Source organism: Pithys albifrons, chromosome 1, assembly GCF_047495875.1.
Source record: "Pithys albifrons albifrons isolate INPA30051 chromosome 1, PitAlb_v1, whole genome shotgun sequence".
Lineage (NCBI taxonomy): Eukaryota > Metazoa > Chordata > Aves > Passeriformes > Thamnophilidae > Pithys > Pithys albifrons.
In genome coordinates, this window is record NC_092458.1 from 95,203,136 (window position 1) to 95,226,405 (window position 23,270).

The following is a 23,270-nucleotide window of genomic DNA, read 5'->3' on the forward strand; positions in this document are numbered from 1 at the left end:
CTGATTTTTAAAAAATACAATAAATTGGCATCTGTGACAGGAAATTCCAGTACTGAGGGTATTTCTCATACTGAAACAAATAAGTGTTAAAATACAGTTTTGTGTTTAATTGGAAACACAGGAAAACTTACAGTGCAGGTTTGTAGGTGGTGTTTAGCTGACTCCTTCAGAACAGCTGTAGCACCCTCTGGCAAGAAGTCATTTTGTCCTGCAACCTGCTGCCGTCCTCCAAGCAGAGCTGCCTGCCATGAGTGTGTTTCCTACTATTCAGTGTGATAGGTGACCCAGAAGAAAGGTGAGAAGTAGCATAGGCAGGAGTCCAAGGGGACAAGAACTCAACTAAAATTCGTGGGGGTCATTAATAATCCAGAGCAGGAGAGCCACTTAGTGTTGAACATGGCAGTACCAAAACCTTCCCATTTGGACTGACAAATTAAAAAAATTCCTGGCCTAGAAACAGCTTTGGAATTTTCTTTTCAGCTGAGAAACAAAAGCAAATGGATTGCTGTTACGTAGAACATAACACATCTGTTCCCAAACTGGATCAAGTAGTGGAAGGACAGAAATACTGCTGGTGTTATAGTACACTTCAGGTAAACAAAGGGCCACAAAAGTCCTGTGTGCTTTCTACTAATATTTAAACAGTAACAACACATTTCCTATGCTGTACAGTCTGTCTGTGTTTGTCGTACAATGCTTACAGATGGATAAATTGGTATTGGTGACTATTTTTGCTTTGTGTTGTAATAGGATGAAGTGCTGTCCCTGCACTGGAGCTCTAGCACCTTAGCATGCCTGCTGTTCACAGGCATGCTCTCAAATTCCTTCTGCAGCCATTCACATCAAGGACCAAATCCAGCAAGTCTGATGAGGAACATGAGTGAAACTCTTGATTGTTAAAGACTTTTTCCATTTTATCATTTAAGCTGTAAGTTCTTAAGAATATAAAAAGTTTATTCATGCTTCCCTGGTTTGGAGGAGACAGGAGAAATTCAAGGTTCAGCTGTCTCAGAGGACCTGAAGAAATCTGTTTTCTGGAACCTAATTACTACCCAGTGGTACATGAAGCTCACAGTCTGGAGTTCAACAGAGTAGCGACGCAATTACTCAATATATTTTAGCTTTTTGGCGAGCAAGGCTCTGTGCTCTGCTAAAAAGCTACTAGATAAAAGACAAGCACACAGTTCCTGAAATGCTGTTTGTCTTGAAACTCCAAACTCTTGTTTTCTGTTTGAATTTTTGGTCCTGGTAGAATGCTACCACTGAGGACAGATGCCCTTGAGGTTTAAAAGGTAAGGCCTTGAGAGCCCTCAGAAATAGTATAGGCAGACCTTGTACCTAGTGGCTTTTGCAGTACATGTAGTACAACATGAATTGCTTTATGTTTAAGATGCTCTGTTAAAGGGGCAGCTGCTGGTGTCATGCAGGGTCTCATTTTATTCTGTGTTTCAAGCCTTGAGCAGGGCCATAGATGCTGACAAACTTGTGAATGTTTAGTAAACAATAACTGCTTTTTTCCATGCTCTTATATTAAGCCAAGTCATTGAAACCTGCACTTTATACCTTTAGCAGTTGAAAAACTACACGTTAACTTGTAACAGACTGGTAGATTTTTACTTTGAGCCCTTTTGGGTTGGGTTTTGGTTGTTGGGGTTTTTTGGTTAGGATATTTAGAGTTCTTTATCTCTGCCTTGGTTTGGGAAAGTATCAAAGGAAGTCAGTCATTCATTAAGTCCTTGGTATGTTGCAAGATGCATCACCAAACAGTTCAGGTGAAGAGGTTTGAAGCAGAGTGAGTCAGTTTTGGTTTTAAGATTTCAAGTTCATCTTTGTAATGGCAGTTTTGGCTCTTTGATTAGGGGCAAAACATCTTCAAAATGGGCAAAAGGTTTCACTTAAAGCAAGCACTTAGGTATGTGCTTTCCAGCATGAATATTTAGACTGCAACCTTGTAAGTGTTAATGAACTACATGTGATACTTTAGTTAGAAAAAGAGTTTAACAGCTTAGCCAACTCTGTTATAAAAAAAAAAAATCCAAACCAAAACAAAGATTTTCTGGTCCTACATGCATAAATGATCATGGCTAAGATATCTTATCCATGTCCAACTCATAATTTCTACATGAATTTTATAGAAAAAAACATTTTGGAAATACTTTTTTATTGTTGTGAAAAGATACCATCATGTCCAATGTATACACACACACACACAAAGTATCACTGTATATACACTGAAATATCTCACACTCAGTGTCACCAAGCCTCTTCTCAGCTTGTGCATAGAAAATACTACAAATACCTTTAAAACATGCCTGATCCCAGCTGCCATCCACTGCTGCACTTAGCAGGAGCAGCACCAAAGCTCCCAGGGCTGGAAGTTGAGTTGCACAGAAACAAGTCACAAGCCGATGCCTACCCTGAGCAGAGCACTTCTGTGCTATGATCACAGGCCCTGGTGTTACAGGGTGGCTCAGCCATGCTGCTGCAGGGCCAGGAGGAGTGGGTCATGCCTCAGAAACTCTGAACCAGCTGCTCTGACAGCTCTTGGGCCATCAGGTAGAATGGGGCCTCTGTCTCATAACGTCTGGTCACAACAGAGTTGAGCAGCACCATATTACCTACAGCTGCCTAGTGTTATTTTAGCTTATAGTGGTTTATATAAGCCTTAGACAGATGTGTTAATGCCTTAGACAGATGTGTGGTTCTGATACCCATCCCCTGCCACTCAAGGCAAAAAGGTACTATACCAGTGATCCAGTGAGGTTCTCTAGGACACATGGAAGAATTACATTGAAATGTTCAGGAATTTAGCTAAGTTGCCTATAGACAATAAACTAATTCTCACTATTAATAAAAATACTAATAAAGTACTAAAAATACTAAAAAGTATCAGGTGACTGTTGGCACATGTGGGCCAAGAACTACAGACATCATAGAAATAAATAACTTGGCCATTTTTGCTTGCATAAACTAAAGTGATCATAATTTGTGCCCTAACCCTGACAGCTGTGTTAATACCTTAAACAAGAGACACCGGGGGACTGAACAGAGCCCCAACACACCTTAACATGTAGTCTGAACTCTCTTCATAACTTGAAGATAAAACTCTGTTTTTGTATGTTGGAGGTCCCCATCTCAATTCAGATATTTTAAAATGCTTCAGGCGGACTTCTTCAGTTTAAGAAATTAAATGTTGACTTCCACTAGACTAAGAATAATCTTACTTTTTCCTTTCCCTACAAAAAAGTGCTGCAACCTATCAAATATGGATGCACTTAAGTACCACAGCCTGATTTTGAAAGGGAGCTCATGGAGGGCTATTGCCCAGTTCAGTAAAGGAAATGCAAGTATTAATTGGCTTAATTCAAACTAAGTGAACACTAAATATATATAAAAGAATGGCCACAAATGCCACTGTAGCATTTCATCATTAAAACTAGTCATCTTTCTATTTCAACGAATAAATACACTATGAAAATAAGTTGTAAGGAAACACACAACAAATAAATAATGCACATTAACTTAAAAAATATGAAATCAACTGTTTACATACAAAAAAGGTCAATGTTAGCCATTTAAGTCTCACAGAACATTTGTATGATAGAAGACCTACTGTGCCCCAGCTCGTGTGTCTGCCAGAAACAGCTGGAGAACCAATTTGCCTGGCTTTAAAGACCCTGTTCTGCACTGCAGAAGCACTTCCTGCCTTGCCAAGGCTCCCCTTGGGGTCACAGGCAGCAGGGACGCTGATTGCTGGGGAGAGCCCTCAGGAGGCCTGCTGGCTCAGTGCTGTCCTCTGTTTTGCTAATGCCAGGTGGCAAAACATACATCAGGCATCTGTACAGAAGGAAAATTTTTCCAGTGAGCTTATGTTTGTGTTGATAACAGGAATGCTTTAAAATGATGCTAACATAATTCTAGCACGATAGTTCTCCCCTACAAGTCATTCCCTTGCAAATCACATATTTTTTTCTACTAGTGTTTTCTACCCATGAAATCACCTCTGGAGCCTCCAGTGAGGGGATAAATGCCAGACAGGGATTTTCAATGTGCTTTTTATTTTGGTTGTGCCTATATCTTCTCTTATCCGAGGAGATTTTTTGTCTTTGTGTACAAAACTTTCATTGCCCATTTTAGAGGTAAAGAAAAATGAACTTTCATAACCTCTGTCGCTTCTGTTCACCTCTTTAAAATGTCACTTTACACAGAAAATCCAGAAGTAATTGAGATAAACAGACATCTATGCATTTAAGTCATTCATTTAGAAAACATCTGTATCCATCCATGCAATGTTAAGACTATAAGTAACTTTGCAGTTACATCTGAGCCCATTGCTGCGGCAACAAGGTAGTTTTTATCTCCCACGTGTATTCTATCAATTTCTTTTTTTCTTAAAGCAGCTTCCTGAAATGAAAAACAGAGAAGGAATGATTACTTTCATCTCTTTCAAACATTGGATTCAAGGCTTATATAAGACAGATCTTACTACTTTCCAGCTGTGGAAAATTCAGATGCTGATCCTTTTCAAGATGAAAAAATGAATTACTGACATGGAAAATTCTGAACTGCTGTTATTTTCAATTAGAAAGAAATTATAGCTGAAGATCTGGAAAAATAAGTTTTTTGCTACTGTAGAATAGAATCCCAAGGTATTGTACTACAGTATCTTTCAAAGTAACTCAGAAAGCTGTGATTTGCTGCTTGCTACAGTGAGAATACACTTCATAAAGGTGGTTATGCTAATAAATTCCTTGACAATCTTTTTCATGCTTAGCTTTCTTCAGAGCACACAACTCAGATTGGTTGTTGTTTGGAACTGTAAACTTTCTATATTGGTAGGAGCCCACCATACCAGACAGGATTGTAGCAGTGATCTATCAGGTCTTGGTGAGTTGCCAAGTCTTGAGAACTCAAGGTAAACTATCAAGCTTTTAAAATTTCTATTTTAAATGGAACACTAGGCAATAAGAAACACATTTAAAGAGTTAAGAAGGTTCTATCTATGCTTTCAAGGACCTAAATGGATGTTAGAGCTCTGACACTCATTAGCATATTTCTGGGGCCATATTATACCTTTAACATTGATTATTAAGTGTTTTTAAGTGTTGAACCTCTTAAAAAATAATGTTGCAATCTTAGCCTTTAGTGTTCTAAACCCTTAAAAATACAGTAATGTAGTAAAGGCCACAGGGGAAAACATCAAAGCAGTTAGTGATCCAGACAAGACATTCAACTCACATTTGATGCTGCCTAACAAACTCTGCAAACTGACGATCTTTAGCGTAGAGCTCTATAATTCGAATTCTGTCCTGAATTTCCTAGAATACAAGAAACAAAACTGTAAGTACATAATAGAAATTAGAATACAAATGAAAGAGCTGATTTCTGGTTTTTGGGAAACAAATCTCCTACTTCCTGAAGTAGAGCTTGAAATTGGGCACTCCAATATTTTATGCCTAACTTTTTTTTTTTTATTTTAAGTGAAGCACTTCATTTGAATTCAGTAATACTTCACTTTTAAATCAAAACCAGGGTTTAGGCAGGGTGTGTCATTTCAACAGACTTTAACAAATGCTTTATCTCTCATGGATACTTTGCCTACCAGTCCAGCTACATGATGGATTCACACCTCTCACAAATGCTTAAGGATATGTAGTTGGTTCTGGGATGTAAATCCCTTCTCTTTAGCCCTCTAGAGTAAACCTTGGATATTGTTTATTGAGGAAGAAAGGAGAAGGATATGATCTAACTTGCATGCTATAGAAAGACCTAAACTTCAAAAAAAAATACCCAAAGTAAAAGAAACCTGTGAAAAGACCTGGATGTACCAGTTTTAGCACTGTGTAACTATTCTTGCATAAGATAGTTGACATTAAAAGGTAAAGGTTCTGTTAAGCAGTACATTAAACCTCCCCAACTCCCATGAAGTCACTTAAGGAGTCAGCTCCTTTAGTATGTGAAATTCATTACAGGTCAAAGAAACCCCATTCCTTTCTCTACACCTAAAAGCAAGCAGGGAAAGAAAACCTTTCTGCCTTCTCTTAAATAATAGCAGCAGTCATAGTTGCAATCTGCTTATCTAGAGGACAGACACTGGGGAAAGACTGGGCCCACCTCTGAGGTTAGAAGTGGTGCTTCTAAATGGAATAGTTTACCATTTACATGGTCTTTCCCGTGCCACTATGAAAACAAGGTCATTTACCTCCTTAGTAAGCTCACTGTTTTCATAAATGTGCCTGATCTCTTCACTGCTGTAGTCTGTGGATGTCTCTGCACTGGTAGAACTGTAGGACGTTAGCTGAGGATATCTCCGGTAATAATGGCTGTAGCCAGTCGTGTCACTTTCATACATGGGGTTGTATTTAACTGCATTCTCAATGGACGAGAGGCTGTCACCCTGCCTGGGGGAGCAATAAACAAACTGTGAGCTTCTCCGCAGCCTGGAAGGGCAGCAGATAGACTAAGGAAGCCCGGCTTTTGGAGGTGCCTGTACATCCTGTTACTTGTCAACTGTGTGGTATAAGACTTACGACAGAATTATCCTTACTGTAGCCAATATGTTCTAAAATACTGGACGGTGTCACTTACCCCTGTGAGTCCCCAGTCTCACTCTTTGTATACTGGTCTCGAAGGGTCCTGGCCAAGAAGAAGATGACAGCAGATGCTACAAGAAGGAATCCTGCCACAGAAGCAATTGCAATACCCACAACCAATGGCTCAGACACGTATTCTTCACAGTGCTCCCCTCTGTACCACCAGTTCTCTCCCACACGACACCTGCCACAAAGAAATACAGGGAAATTAAACACCAGCAAAAGTTTTGGTTAATGTATTTAACTTCCTGTTATGATGTGCCCTCAGTTAAGTCATCTCAATAAATATCAAGTGTTGTTCAATCACCAATTTTCATCATCATCATCATTATTATTATTATTATTATTGTTATTATTGTTATCATGAGCATTCTGTTTGGTATAGAATCCTATAACAGTTTCAGTTGAAAGAGACTTTCGAAGGCCATCTAGTCCAAACCCTTGCAATGAGCAGGAACATCTTCAAATAGACTCGGATGCTTAGAGCCCCATCCAATCCAGGGGTAAGTCATCTACTTCCTATCTGGGCAATGTGTTCCAGTGCTTCCCCACATGCATTGTAAAAACTGTTTTCCTTACATCTAGTTTGAAACTACCATCTTTTAGTTTAAAGCTGTTACCCATTGTTCTATCACAACAGGCTCTGCTAAAGAATTTGTCCTCATCTTTCTTATAAGCCCCCTTTAAATATTGAAAGGCCACTAGAAGGTATTCCAGGAGCCTTCTTTTCTTCAGGATGAACTACCACAATTACTGAATTCAAGGAGTGTAGGTAATACTACATTTGTGATGGGGAAAGCCTGTGGGTTTTGCAATCTAGAGTATCCTGTGATGTGTTAAAACTGGAAGGTGTTTAGACTAAGTAAAAAGTCCTGCCTTGACTGAGCCTTGCCTGTGATATATCAAATACTGTAAAGGTAGAAAGCAGTCATCTTTATTATCTTGCAATGCAAATACAAATGAGTAGAATGTTTCAAGTGTGGTGAACTCCAAAATGGTTTGTTAAATAGATACATAAAATAAATGATAGAAGTTTATGTCCAAGATGGTATCTTTGGAATAGTTGCCCAAAACAGTATTCAGTATTCCTGACTTACTGTGTTTTTTAAACATGACAACTTTAATGTTAATACTAATATACCAATAGATATAATGTATCATTTGCATTATGTTTGTTTAGGAGTTTTTACTATAAAAACTCAAAGGATTGCAGGGTGGCATGACACTCACAGCAATGAACAATTTTTATACGAAATATCAGTAAATTAAGTCTTCTAAAATTATGATCTGAAATAGTTTCTGAAAGTAACAAGCAATACATCAATATTTTTCAGAATGTTCTTGATAAATACTGGCTGAAGAATGCTTGAGTTCAGGTACTTACCTGCTTCTAATTAACGCTATTATACAAATATGATTAAATCTATAATACATCTGTGTTAGGATCCATTTTTATAGTTTCCAAAACATTTTTATTCTGTTAAATGCTAGGACTTTGACTTGAGAGATGTTCTATGTAAACTTCAAAAAGAAAATCACACGAAATTACATAAATAACTACTAGTAGTAATCTTCTTTGCAATAATTCTTTTTTGTTAATGGGTATATTTTGTTTTTAAAAATACTGTTACTTTTCTTGAAAAGTAAAAAAATTAAGTGCAGTGTCAGCAACAGCATCAATTTGTCTGTATCTTGTACTGTCTTTTCCATTACATGCAAAATACAACAATCCTATTAAAAGGCATCTGTGTCTTTTTAAGCAAAAAATTTAACTATGGGGCCTGTGACTTGATCCCTTTATGAACCACACACGATTTTTTGCGAATGTCCAATATTTACTTTTATAACTTTATCTTTACTGAGACCATTATATTTAATAAATTTATTCTGTATCAGTCTGCCTTTCAGGTACGAATTTTTGTGACGGCATTAACTCTTATATGTTATATGACATTATGTAACACTTTGCTACTTGACAGAACCTCTGGAGGCAAGTTCTGTCCCCAAAGGTCAGTGAAATTGATTTGAACAATTGAGTGTGCAACCATTTGTCCTATTTAGTTTATTTCCTGGTGTTGCTATTGCATTAATCCATTAGTGTCTCTTTTCTGATATATACATAGGAAAACTAATGTTAGTATTGGGACTTCCACACAGCAGCATACCATGAACGATAATTGCTATCTACTCACTTGTTATACAGTGTTGTACAGAATTTTAGACAAATCTTGTAGACTGCAGAGGAGAAAATAAAGGGTTTTCAAAAAGGAAGCACAACTTGAAATAGCAAGATGACCTACCTACAAATGGCCCCTTGCCCAGGGCTTATGTCACACTTCCCATCATTCAGGCAGAAGTTCGGTTGCAGATCACAAATGCTGTTGCATGGTAGCCCATCAATGCTTAGGTAGCCAGGATTGCAGACACATTCAGCTTCTCCACTCCAGCGATTTACTAAGCACTCTGAGAATTCATTGCAGGCCTGAAACTTGCAGGGATCTGCTTGCTCACCTGACAACACACAGCCCAGAAAATATTAATGATAGAGAGGAACCTTAACTGAGGCAAAGTGCTGACTGTCCACTGCCATTTTCACTCACAGTCTCTTATTTAATCCACAAAACTTCAGTGTGCACCTTTCCCAAGTGACAAAAGGTTTTGCTAAGGTGAATAAGCACTAGCAAGTATTCCTCTGTCTGCACAGTGCATGTCAGTGCACATCTAAGACCACCCAACAAACCAAACAAAAAACCTCCAAGTATAAAGTGATCTTTTTCTTACTGGAATGTTTCACTTATGTTCTCTGTCTTCTGGAACTATATTTTGCAAATGAGTAAAACATAGCTGAACTCCAGTATTTCCTGTTACAGAAAACCTAGGCAACATAAAGGGAAGGGCAGTGGGACTTTGAGCACTCATCATCTGCCTTTTTGTCTTCAAGGAACACAAACTTATAGTATTCAAGATCTCTCACTTGTGGTTGGCATACACCTAAATGATCAATATCAGATGATTTGTCATGTTAATTAGACAATCTTTGTAAGGGAGCTACCCGAGAAGAACAGCTACCATTTGCCAGCAGGTCAGCGCTCTTATTTTTCTTTAACCTTAAAGAGGAAATATTTTTTAGTTGCTTACATGGTAAACCACTGGCTAATTGGACAGAGAAAAATTTCTCCCTGGATCAGGGGAGTGAACACAGAGGGCCTATCACTATTTAGTGCAATAAAGACCTTACCACAAGAATGAGGCAGCAGCTGTGCAGATGCTCACCTGGCAGCCAAATTGGCTACCGCCTGTCAGAGTAACCACATGGAATAAGTTCAAACCACACATGAAACTAAGCACAAGAGGGATTGGCATCACTGTTTTACCTGAGCAGCCTGCTCACTCACTCCCCAGGCAAAGCGAGGGCATCATATAAGCTATTACATGAGTGAATTTTCTCCATAATTCTATATGGATCCCATACAAATTGCTCTGTTTGGGTTGCACTTTGATTTTTGTCTCTTTAGTTCCATAATAGATTTTATATTGGGGCGGTCCCATGGTGTAATGGAGAGCACTCTGGACTCCGAATCCCAAGGTCGTGAGTTTGAGTCTCAGTGGGACCATCCTCTGGCAGTTCAATGCCTCCCTGTCACCCAATACCGTCAGATCTCGGATACTGAGCAGGGTCAGCCCTGGTTAGTACCAGGTGCTGAGGACAGTCCCAAGGACTTCCCTGTCACTCTCCAAGCTCACTCAGCCATGGCAGATGGACCTTAGGCCTTAAACGGTGGGGCCAGTTCTGCGCATGCTGTGCCTCACCTAAAAAATCCACTGCGCAGGTTGGAAGGGCCCACCCACATGGGGAGAGCCCTTCCCAAATCTTCATTCTTGAACTTTGGCCATACATACACGCATACAGATTTTATATTTGTTTGTTTGAACTCTGTGAAAGACTGTCTTCCTGAAGTCCAGCCTGTGAAATTCAATGGACAGTTCTGAGCTCCAGGGATTCTTAGTACTTAAAGCAGAAATTGTTCTAAATCCCTTGCTTTTAAACTGCATTTCTCTACAGTCCTTACCCGATTCCACATCCAGGGAGTATTTATCGATGGCCAGGTTCATAGTGTGGTATGCAGTGTTGCAGAAGTCTTCCAGGATCATGTACACAGCGTTGGTGACATTCCGAGGCACAGGTTTGGCAAACTTCATTCGGCTGTTCACCACAATGCTGCCGTTTCTGAAGTTCAGGATCTCCAGATTCTGGAATCCCGTTAGATTTGACTGAAGGTAGGGCACCAGCTGCAACACAGGGGATGTGACAGAAGAGCTGAATCTTTGAATCTCTCGCTGCTCAAGCCAGTTGCACTGTTACTGCATCAGATAGGGGGAGTCTGAATGATTTTATCCAAATCCCGCAACAAGAGCATTAATCTTTACCCAACTGAGGTCTGTGCTGACAGGCTGCCAGGAGCCTGAGTACTTCAAGCAGTTCTTAAGAGTATACCAATTGTCAAGAAGTTTCTAAAAATTTACAATTCAGAAATAGAGTTCTCAGGACATTGTGCTCTCCTTTGATGTAAGCACCAGGCATTATAATAATTTCATAGGTTTTCCTTCAACCATGTCCCACTTCCCCTTCTCTGCTCCATTCCCTTATCTCCCACAACAAAATGTTCATTTCAGTCAAAAAAGGTGAATTTCCCAGTTAAGATTTGGCAGTTGTTGGTGTATAACTCCTGTGAGACTTTGCTAGTCAACAGCCGGGTTAGGAACAGCTTAGAACCCTGAGCTACCTCTTAGGATAGGTTGAATGCGTTGCAGAAAAGTTAACTCATTACTAAAAGGTGAACTAAAAGTTCCACTTTGGAGAGACTATTGACTGAATAAAAGACAAAGATCCCACCACCCATTTCCCCACAGAATTTTCCCATAGAGGGACAAAAATAATATCTGTAAACCAGTTTTGAGTTGCTCTCTCCAAGAGAGATGATTAAATATTGTTACCAACAATTCGTGTCTCTCTGGTAATGGATATTTAGCATAGAAGTGATTCTTACCAGTTCCAAGAATCGCTGTTCCAATGCTTTGTACTCAGGAGAGTTTTTATTAAAGAGGTCCTCTGAAAACATCATGTTGGTAACCCGAAGACTGAAAAACACAACTAGAGCTCGGGATGGGACAGTACTGCTATAGTGAGTTTCATGTGTGGCCCAGGCCATGCTGGCCATCTCTGTGGACTGGACACGAGTTGTTAGCTCTATGTGACTTTCAGTCATTCTCCTTCCCTCCTCAGTCCACTCAGGAGAAAAGTGGACAGTGCTTATATGACCCAGGTCTACTGAAACATCCAGAGCTCTTGTTGCTTCATCTTCCAGGTTTGTTGAAACAGACAAAGAGGTTGTGGATCCCACAGGAGGGAGATGGGATGGAAGTTCAATGGTACTTGTTGTTACTCTCACTGTTTCATAATTCGTGGCAGTGCTGAAGCTCATGGAAACATGGTCTGTACCACCCAGCCCAGCGAGGTCCTCTAGGACAGTGGTCTGATCTATTACAGAAGGAGCTGCAGTTGAAACTTGAGCGGCAGCTGGTGTTGATAATTGCACTGTCTGATCTAAGGAGATTTCTAGTGTTCTGTCAGTAGGCCAAGCATCACCTGGTTCCTTCACTGCTAGTCCAGTAGTGTCTTGTCCTGCCAGTGATGAATCTACATCTTGCTGCTCTTCTATGGAAGCATCAGGCTTTACCATGGAAGGACCTGCAGTCAGAATAGCTTCTGAAGAGCTTATATCCAAGTGTCCTATTGTAGCAGCCTCCATTTCATCTGACTGCTTTACTGTGTATAGTTCTTCTGCCATTGTCCTGTCTTTCTTTGGATGTTCAATTTCTCCAGAAATTATGTTCTGATCTACACTGGTCTCTTCAGGTTGCTCCATACTGACAGTCCCTGTAGATGTAAGAAGATGATCTTCCACAGACAAATCTGTATATGGTGGTGAGACAGGCACCTCTCCAGTTGGCATGGCAACAGAGGAATGATCCACCGAAGCCTCCAAAACCAAGGATGGTTTAACAAAAGAAGAATCATACATGCCCAGTGTTTCTGTCTGTGTAGATGGTTCCATAGATGATCGCTCTTCTGTCTGTAATAGAGGTACTGGTGGAGTTGTAGTCTCTGGAAAGACAAATATTTCAGACTCATCAAGGAAATCTTTTATATTGACTATACCATCATTCTCATCTTTGGAAGGATCATAATCTAATTTATTCCCAGAGTTAAGAATATAGTCTAAGATCATGCCTTCGGGAATATCCTCAGTTTTGATTAACAAAGACTCATTGTCATCTTCAAGCCAGCTATCAGGACCAGGGTAGAAAACTGGTTCCAGTGTTGCTTCTTCCCAAGGCCAGATACTTGATTCCATTTCTTTTCCTGAACCATCAAAAGCTGAACCAGACCCATCATCATATATAACTCTATCTCCAAGAAACATATCAGTTTCATCTTCCATAGGGGGTACTTCTAAGGGAAAAGGAATTTCTTCCACAGAGTCTGCACTGTCACTGCCCTCAGGACTACCTTGAATTACTTCTTCCTTCTCATCAGATACTGTTTCTTTAATATCAGTCTCTATGACTGATGAAGAGGCCACTGTTGGTGCAGAAAGCAGAGGAACCGCATAATCATCTGTAGATGGAGATTCTTCAGGCACAAGGTGAGAACTTGAAGGCAAAAGGTCTTCAGATAGTCCAGTATCTTCAATCACTAAAAATAAATTTCCAATTAGTTGTTCTTTATGATAAAAAGTGTCAAAATACATTAATTTTATTATCTGCAGATCTATATTCCACTGGTTTCCCATAATACATCCTGGCCTTTGTGTGCCAAAGTCAGATGGACCCCTGCTGACCACTCATGTTTTCCATTCAGATACTATGTGGGCCAAGTCAAGACATACAAAATTAATTCTATAAAATTAAACAAGTATCATGTGTGCATCATTTCCAGAAAGAATAAACAGGCATTGTTAGCTACTACAGGCACTTTACCTTGGTATATTATTCTTGAATACATGCACAGAGGAACGGTAAAAACTAACAGAGCTAGAAAGCCAACTTTTAGACCTTTCTGAAAAGTCATTTTGGTGAGCTATAATTTGGTGAGAATCAGGAAATACCGGCATCCAAATTTAAACTTCATTCAATGGCATTAACTTACCATCCAAAGAACTGGGGGCTGAAAACCATTCCAGAGAGTCCTCAGAATCATGCTCTAACACTGGTGCAGCGACCAAATGAGGAGTCTGATTGCCGTCATCTAAGTTCAGCCCATCAGGCAAAGAAGTGACATCAGCCTCTGAGAACAGTGGAGCTTCAGGTGCCAAACCGGCCTCTGAGTCTATGTGTTCTGGACTTGGCTGAATTTCATTGTCACTGTACTGCTCACTACCTGAAGTGGAATCTGGTTTGGTGTAATCGAAGGGTAAGGCATTACTGACCGTTGATTCATCTGCTGAAGGACGTTCAGCTAAAAAGGTGCTGTCCTGGAACATAAAACTGCCATTACTATTTTAACTATTACATGGAAACCATTGGTTGTCTGCATTGGGCTGAACACAGAGGGTGTTAACAGCGGGCCGCAGCAAAGTCTTGTCCTGCTGCCTCTGTGACACAGCAATGCACAGCAGCAGGAGGGGTTAAACAGGGAGGATTGGCAAATATAGACCCTTTGCTAATCATGTGCAATATGCTTGTAAAATGCACATCCTTGTGGCATACATCATGTCCAGTCATGTTCATTAAAAAGGGGAGGGAGCCATTCAGACAGTTTGGTGTGTAGCATCACTTATGGTATAAAGAGATTTACTATCCACACCCAACCCCATATTCTTTCCTGTACTTCAAAAAATAATCTGTCCATCTCTAATTAGGTCGAAGATGAATTATGCCTGTCTTCCTAAAGCATGATGAGGTTTTAAGAGCTATTATTCATCAGCTACACAATGAATATAGTAATTACAATATTGCACTTACTATGAAACATAAACCAGAATAGAAACAGAGTTTGAATGTATACATGCCCAGTGGTCATTTATTGATAACTTTAAGTTTGTGGACATGAAAACCCAGGAGGGAAACAAAGACTATGATGTAAAGAAGAACATTTAGAAACTGGAATAATTTTAGTCTCAAAGCCAAAATGCCTGAGCATAAAAAAAAGTCTATCGGTAGTAACTATGAACAAGAGTAGGCAGAATGAATTTGCAAATGGTTTGAAATGTGAAAAAATAATTTGTTTTTACATCTCCAGTTTCCACAGTGCTTACTTGCTACTCACACTACAATCATTATTTGGCTTACAGTTAAAGTAGTTAGCACATTTCATCTTTAAATATTAATCTACTATCATGGTGTCTGATGAAGAAAAGCCAATAAAGAGATAAAGTTATTTGGTCAAGGCTACAAAAGCAAGCTGCCAGCCTAAAATTCAGCAATTGGTGCTTCACACAGACACCTGCCTACATATGAATGCTGTGCAGTAGTCTGATACAGACCAAAAAAACCCATGGGATATGAAAAACTGCCAAGCAATTTCAAGAAGCAGCAATTTGCTAACAACTAATCAACTGCTGATGGTGATGAGCAAAGTTAAGTGAGCAGTGGACATGGGTTTCTGTAATATGTATTACAGTTCAAAATAATTTTATCTATTTCTATAATTCACCATTTCTGTCAAATCTCTTTATATTACTTGGCCAGCTGTGACAGGAAGAACCCAAATATTTTCAATTTAAAATTTTACTCCCGGTAGAAATTTGGGAGAATTAAATTTTCAGCTTCATTCAAGCTGCATTTGAATGCTTTGAAAACAGGCCAGTTAAGGTATTTTTATTAAATTACTTGTTTACCTGTATTGAGCACATTTAAAAGTGGTGGGCTTTGTGCCACCAAAGTCTCCACACATTCTTTAATTTATGTGGTAACAATCAGTTGAAAAGTATATATATCATATAGACATGTGCTCCAGCAATTATATTTTTTGGCAAAACTGACCACTATAAATAAAGCTGTAAAAACAGTTACTATACAAAATTAGAAACAAATTACACATATAAATTCCATAAAGAACGAATAAGGACTACCAGCAATAAATTCTCAATATATTTTTTTTAATATGAACACTTAGTTGCCAGGAATTGCACTTCATCATTTATTTGAATGTCCATAGATGTTCCTATGGCAACAAACATTATTCAAAGATTCTTGTTACAGTGCAATATATTATATTAACAAGTTTAATATCATATTGGCAAGTCTTGTTTTCACTAACGTCTTTTGAAAGGCTTACAAATATGACAGATGACTGCAAACACAGAATCCTCTCCCTGATTTTCCATTTTCTGCTGCCAGAAAGGCATTGTATTCAGCAAGACAGACAATTCTGTTAAAACTCAACAGAAATAACAAGAAAATATGGATTTCAAAAACTAGACTTGCTTTTTGCTTTACTTTTTAAGAGAGCTGTAAAACTCAAAAGAAAGAATTAGTGGTACCATATGCTAGCAATTAGATGGTGAAATCATGATGGTCCCACATCATGTCATGAGTATGTATGATAATACAAATCCAACTTATTCTCAATCAGCTATGTAGAATCACAGCAAAGTTCTTAAGAATATCTACTTGAACCATAAAGGTTTGACATCTGTGGGAGTAATTGATTAATTGTTTGCTTGTTAATGTTTATAATTTTCTTAAATTTATATGAAGTTAATTCCCAGATTATCTATTTATTGCAGATTGTACACAGCTGATTTGGGGATATATTCAATATCCTTTATATAATTAAAGTTCTTGACTGAAGGCATGGATTACTTTATATATAGCCCATCATTAGAACAATATAATTTCCACCATTTTTTCTCATATATACTACTCCCTAAAATTGGGTTAAAATTTATTACTGCAAAGCTACTGATAGTCTAAAATCTTCTTTTCTGCACATCTGACAGATTAACCACAGAGAGAATGTAAAGATGGAAAAATTCTTTGTTATACTAAAATAAACATCTGCAGTATTTTCAACTAGTTAGGTAGCTCTAGTAGAGAGAAAGCCCTTTTCTGAAAGATAACTTAAATTCACATTTTTCCCCTCAGTGTTTAAGCCATTATGGAACATCCATATGAATTCGTATTTTATTCATCAATGATTGTTTTTTAAAACTCAGGGAAAGCTGGCATGAAATTAAGAATATTATACCTATGTTCGTTCTAACAATATTTGGGCTCTGTCAAGTGAGTACAAATTTTGCTTCCGTAATGCTTTCAGAGGCTGACTTGAAATTAGATGTGTCTGTCACAACATTGTCTCACAAGGACTTAGTGAGAACCAACCATCCAGCACAGGTGGACCTGGATTTTAGGGCACAATCTTAACTCATTTCTTCATGGCAGACACATCTGTGTTACACAACAGCGCAGAGCAGAAACCTACTGCCCAGACAATGCTCCACCATTCAGTCCTCACTGTTGAGAGAACTAATTGACTTGATCTCAGTGGCTGACACCTAACTCAGTGTCTCTGCCTTAAAGTCCCTTTGCACTCTACAGACATGGTCACGGATACGGAGTCTCCTGTCCACTAGGGAACTTCAAACTATATCTTGGGTTGTTCCAGAGGTAGTCAGAGGAGATCATTACAATTTCACTACCTATTATTTTTCTGTTTCCATTAGGGAGATGGACATAATTTTAAAACCAAGCTGAGAATTTTCTGTGAAAGCAATACAGTAAAAAAAAAGGAGCATATGAAACTTAGCATTGTACCTCTTCTAGCAGCCAGCTTTAGGGTTTACATGTATTCCTTGCTTTCCAAAGAAAGGATAAAGGAAGACTCATGTCTTTAGAACAGTATACAGTCTAAAGCAGATGATGACGGGAAACTGTTGTGCAACACATACCAAAATTGTCATATGAGAGATTTCACCCGTTTTTACCTAATATAAGGCGTGCCTTCATTACCACTTATTCTGCATGTACAAGAGCATAGAGAAGCTCTGGGTGTTGGCTACAATTCCACCTTGCTGAGTTAAGTTGTTCAAATGTATCCAAAGGCCCCTGTTCAGAACCATACTCACATCAAACGCCGGGCGCTCCAGCACAACTGGATGCTCAGTAATCCAAGATGGGTCTTCTGGTGTGGGCTGTAGTATTTCTTTCACTGTGGAAATATAAATATTTGGGGTCTGAAGGCTGCCATAGCAATGTGAGGAAGTTGTGTTGGAAGACTGACTGAAAAACCCTCTCTGCTCTCAAATTTGTGAGTAAAATGTTTTCAAAAAGTTTGCCAGAGAAATTTTGCTTCTGGAAATGCCCTCAGATCACTGGCAGGAAGTATAGAGGAAAGATGAGAACAGAGGGCTGACAGCTCTATTTCATCACCTCTAGTGGGATCACTGAATATTCAACAATAACCCAGGTATGTGCTTTGTGATGCTCAAGGCCAACACAGGGCTACTAAGCTGAAGGCAGACTAAGCCAATGAGTTAAAAATGAGATGCTACTGCTAATGATTTTACTTGGTTAAGATAGAGCAAAACAAGCTATAACATAGTTGGGTTTGTTCTTTCTGTTTAATTATGCAGAGGGTAGCTGAATAATTCACTGAGATTTATTTTATAAAAATTAAAACATGACACAGCAATGCATCATAATTAATACCCACCGTTAGTAAGCTGAAGAGAGTCGGGGTCTAAAGACAAGGAATTGTTTTCAAGCAAAGCATTTTTCTGGAGAATTTCAGCAATATAATCTCGGAAATCACTGATGGTGTACACAACTGTTGGATTATCCTCTATGCCCATAAAGGAGTTGTCCTCCACCTTGTTGGAATGAAGGTTAATCAGGTCCCAGGTGGCATTGCTGATAGCTTTTCCATCAAATGTAACAGCATAGTGAACTTCTACCCCACTTCAATTGTACAAAGGGAAAGAGAACACAGATGAGAAATGACAGGTTTTCCAAAGTATAGAAAATATTACGGCATTTTTTTCCCAAGAACCTCTTCATGACCCCCGTTTAATATAAAAATATATGGCTTCAAAGGATTCTAAATAAAAACTACTTAATTACTGTACCACTTCTATCTGCCTGTGTTTTCCACCACTGCCAAGTTCTCAAGGAAAAGGGTACCAAAAGCTAACATCCAGTCTGGTCCCAGCCCTGTATTTCTGTAAGGGAATGGCAGACAGACCACAAGTAGACCAAAATGCTGGCTCTTTGTCAGAGTTATTAATGGGCCAGCACACAGTAATAAGAGTGATGATTTTAATGTCATGCCAATTATGGGAATGGTTCTGAGGTATGAAAACCACCAGGAAAACCGGGATGTATATAGTAGCAATCTACAGTAGCAAGTGAGAATCCTGATCACTATCACTGTGCAGTGCCAACCTGCTTGAAAAAATGTCTTTCATAGCAATAAAATGGTACTTAATACAGCTTGTAATTGGGAACATTTATCTAGACTCATTTGATCATTTATTCTATAAATCAGTTTTGTATCTCTTAACAGCTTAGGTTGTTTTCATTAACTATCCTCCATTGTCTTAGTTTTCTTTTCCTGAATATATTTGGATGTCCTTTTCCACATGAGAGCAAAGGCAGCAATCCAATTTACCATACACTGGGCATAAGCACAAGGAAGCTTTAGAAAATATAATATATTTTGGCTGTACACAGAACAGAAAAAGAAAATTAAGTAATCTATGAAGCATTAGAAAAATGTTCTCTGAATACAGATTTTCTTCATTCCACAGAGCTGAACTGGATTGCTAAAATAATTACTCCATTTAGAGAGGTCCCAGTGCCAGATAAAAGAGACATAATCTGCAAACACACCCACTAAAATGAGGAACCTATTGAAGTTTTGCTCCTGGCTGTATCATTGAAATGAGTCCACTATAGGCTCACCATGGGCACTGACTGTCAGCAGAGGAAATAAAGAAGGGCAGCAGTAGTGAAAAGGCACAGCAAAGATTGAACAGAGCATGCTCCTCAAACTTAACATTTAGATTTAACACAACTGTGCAGTCAATCACCTTCAAAAATTCCTAACAAATAACTACAACACTATCATCTGTCTGGAAAAGGCTAAACATCTGGTGCCTGGAACATAGCCTTTGTGAACAGCATCTTATCCTCCAGAAGTGCACAGTAGTCAGGTATGGTTTTAAGTCACTACAGTTTGTGAAGAGATTTGTGTTATCTAAATTTTCTTTTAAAATTAGAATGCTCATTCTCTTTAAAATTGTTCTTGGAAACTGCCTTTGCTGAGATACACAGGAAAGAAAATAATACATCAAGGAAGTTAAGGCTGCAGTTCCTTTTCTGTCTTGTGAAATTCTTAAAATACTAAAGAAGGAAAATTTTGGATTCTTAGCTCGTATATACCTGAGATAAAAAAACAAGTTCAGACTGATCCCATGTTTTGCTAAAGAACACTTATGAAAGCTCTGGTAAAATGTGCAGCACCTCCACCCTTTAAGGAGCTAAGGCAATTGCCTTTTGCTGGAGAACTGTGGTTTTCTTACCTACTTTAATTTCAGTAATAATAATCATCCTGTACCTATTCGAGACCTTGCTGCAAAGTATGAAGACCTTTAGTCACCATTAAGCAAACTAATTTTCTTCATAAAACAGAATCCTATACACAAGTTAGCCCAGTAGCTGACTTGTGTTTAGCAAGACTTTTCCTTAGCATTTTTTATTATTAGGACTTAAATAATCAAATTAGGATTATCCGTAACCAAAACAGATTGCTTACTTGAAGTTTTTAATAGAACCCCTCATATAATATTTATGCTGAATAACTATCTTGCTCTGGAGCCAAAACTACCAATTCCCCAAACAATGTCCTCCAGCTAAACATGTTTTTTCCATCTGTATTATGATAATATCTATTAAAAAGTTGTCTTTACCTGTCTTCCTCAGAAGGGCTGAATATAAAAACAAAACAGAACAGCAAAACCTGTTAAATCAAAGTCATAATTTCCTTTAAGTCTTACAATTTTAACAAATTTGCCTTGGTATTCTACCAGGCACACCAATTTGAAAATACATACAGAGAAGTACTTATAATTTGCATAGTTATTCTGCTACATAAACTGTTCTGCTTTTACTGGACTGAGATATTTCCTATTGATCCCAAGGAATCAGTACCATAGCCACCTCAGTTTACTGCAAATAATGCAGTTAAAGATCAAGGAGATCAGGGGTCACTAATTCTGTCTAAAGCTTTGGGTTATAACCATGGGGTTTTGTCATGCACAACAGAGCAGAGAGTTCTGATGCTCTGTCAGAAATACCAACCTTTTGTTTCTCTTCCCAAATGAATCAAGAGCTTGCAAATGTATCGGACTGCAAATACCAAGATGGAAAATTTTGCTACCTTTCAGGCTGAAAACTGGGCACAGTCTAGAGTTCCAGCCACCAAACCTTTCTCACTATAGCTGCTTTGTTACCTGCATGTGTTCTAGCTAAAATGTCCCAGGCAATAAATTCTAAGGAACACACCTTACAATCTCAAAGAAAACACAATTTAGATTAATTATCCTTAGACACTATCCTTAGATTCTGAAAGTTATATCCAGTCCATTCAAGAAAAATGACAATTTGTGATCCATGCACCCCATAACTCAGGCATCAGATGTTTGATGCATTAACTTAGCAATCTAACTTAAAACATTCCAAAGCACAAATTGTTTTGAGAAAAGTAGTGCTTAAAAATACTTATAGAAATAAGAGAGTTAAAGCATTGCATATAATCTATCAGACTATTTGCCCACATTTGTTTTAATCCAAGAGAGAAAGACCTTTACATATTCTAAGTATCAACTTTTACAGTCATCCCAAATTAATATTAAGAAGTTGAAAAAGAAATTTAAATACAACATATTTTTTCAAAATGGTTTCTATGTTTTTCCTTGTTTAATACTTAGTGATATCAACAGTACAGAAGTATCAGATACTATATATATCTTTTTATTTTATGAAAGAATCTTGAATGAGATATCAAAATTACAACAAACATTTCATGTGACATTCACTGGTGGATGCCAGGAAAAAAAATCATGATGTTTGCATTTACATACAGTTCTGTATTTCTATTTCAACAGCTGTGTATAGAGGTACCAAATATGAAAGCACTTGTCCTTTGGTTAATACATCCAAGGAACTCCCCCACACATGCCCAGCACTCTTCCAAGCACCATGTTAGCTCATCGAACCATCATACATGATCAGTTTCAATCACCACATACGCATCAGTAACTTTTTACCTGTAATCCAGGATATGGATGTTCTTGTATCCAGGTAGTCCTTCAAATACAGTTTTAATCTATTTTGAGGGAAGAACAAAAGATTAACACACCTTCACCCTACTCATGTGATGAAAAAATCAGGAAGTGTTTTCAACATTTCCAAAATTATATCTAGCTGTTATATCTGAAGGGGGGAAAATGGTTGAATATTCTCTTTCTTTATGGAAGGGTAGTTTGGGTGACATTGTTTAATTACTAGAAAAGGAAAAGAAAAGGGAAAATAGGAAGCGTGAAGAGCAGCATCCAACACTCCCCAAGACTGTACAGAAACACTCAAAGAGACTGCAGAGATCTGCAGTGCCCATAGAAGACTACATTCTTTTTCTTATTTATGTAGCACAAATCCTTCTCTGCCCAAAGAGTTTCCATTACCTCCCAAACCTCTCTGCATTAAAGAGAATTCAGGAAAATGCTCTGGACTGTAGCAACCTAAACAAGTGGAGCAGTGGCTGCCACAGGAAAGGGACCTCTCAGACTCCGAAGAGGCACTAATGTTTCTGCACACAGTGCAAAACACAGCTCATCTCCACCATCCTAAACACACAAAGGGCTCAGGAGTGATCAGCAGTGCTATTCAAAAGAGACAACTGGGGACAGCAGAATGGCAGCACATCCAGACCTATTTCAATAGTCTACTGCGTCACATGAGACAAAATCAAGATCTAGAATATTGAAGGCTCATGCTGGTTTGGGGTTTGTTTTTTTTTTTCCTCCCAAAAGATCCTTGACAGTTGAGAATTATTTTTTACTCTGCAAATTCTTGTTCCTCTCCCCAATATCCCTTTTTTTATACTGTCTCTGGTGAGACTTAAACAATCGAAGTGCTGCTGACTCTCTATTTTTCTAGAGCTTCTTTATTCAAGCTCAGAGAAAACCAGGCAAGGGATCAAAGGAGTGGAACTTTCATGTGCCAAGTGGACTCTGTCCCATCTGACATTTCTTATGCATACACACCCCACGGCATTGCTACTTGGCCACACAACTAGGAAAATTAAGATGTCTAGCCTACACTAGCAACTTGTGACAGTTGTGGTGATGCTTTTTGGCTGCAGTGAAGAGTACATCTCTTTCCCATCTGGCTCAGGATCTGGCGCAGCGTTAGCCCCAGTAAAAGAGATTCAACAGGGAACCCCAATTAAATGGGACAAAGAAGGAAGCAAAGCTATAGAAAAGAAAGCTGCCATATGGCATCCTTGATGCCTCTCCCAAGAAAAAAGAAAAACTCCCTGCCCCAAGGAAATCACGGTAATAAAATTACCACTATTATAGACAAAATAAAAAAAATTAGAAACAATGGGGAGAGGAA

At 38.5% G+C, this 23,270-nt stretch overlaps 1 protein-coding gene across 1 annotated transcript in view; it reads right to left on the reverse strand.

Annotated features, from left to right (window-relative positions):
• Nucleotides 1–4,132: 4,132 nt before the first annotated feature.
• Nucleotides 4,133–23,270, reverse strand: part of IMPG2 (interphotoreceptor matrix proteoglycan 2) — a 55,541-nt gene continuing 36,403 nt past the window's right edge. The window contains exons 10-21 of the mRNA XM_071572414.1: nt 21,923–21,981; nt 20,564–20,581; nt 18,310–18,554; nt 17,723–17,805; nt 13,804–14,128; nt 11,642–13,341; nt 10,664–10,883; nt 8,894–9,104; nt 6,589–6,777; nt 6,203–6,401; nt 5,239–5,318; nt 4,133–4,404 (exon numbers count right to left, since the gene is read on the reverse strand). Coding sequence (XP_071428515.1) covers nt 4,392–4,404; nt 5,239–5,318; nt 6,203–6,401; nt 6,589–6,777; nt 8,894–9,104; nt 10,664–10,883; nt 11,642–13,341; nt 13,804–14,128; nt 17,723–17,805; nt 18,310–18,554; nt 20,564–20,581; nt 21,923–21,981 — 3,342 coding nt within the window. The 3' untranslated portion in view covers nt 4,133–4,391. The remainder of the gene's footprint in view (nt 4,405–5,238; nt 5,319–6,202; nt 6,402–6,588; nt 6,778–8,893; nt 9,105–10,663; nt 10,884–11,641; nt 13,342–13,803; nt 14,129–17,722; nt 17,806–18,309; nt 18,555–20,563; nt 20,582–21,922; nt 21,982–23,270) is intronic.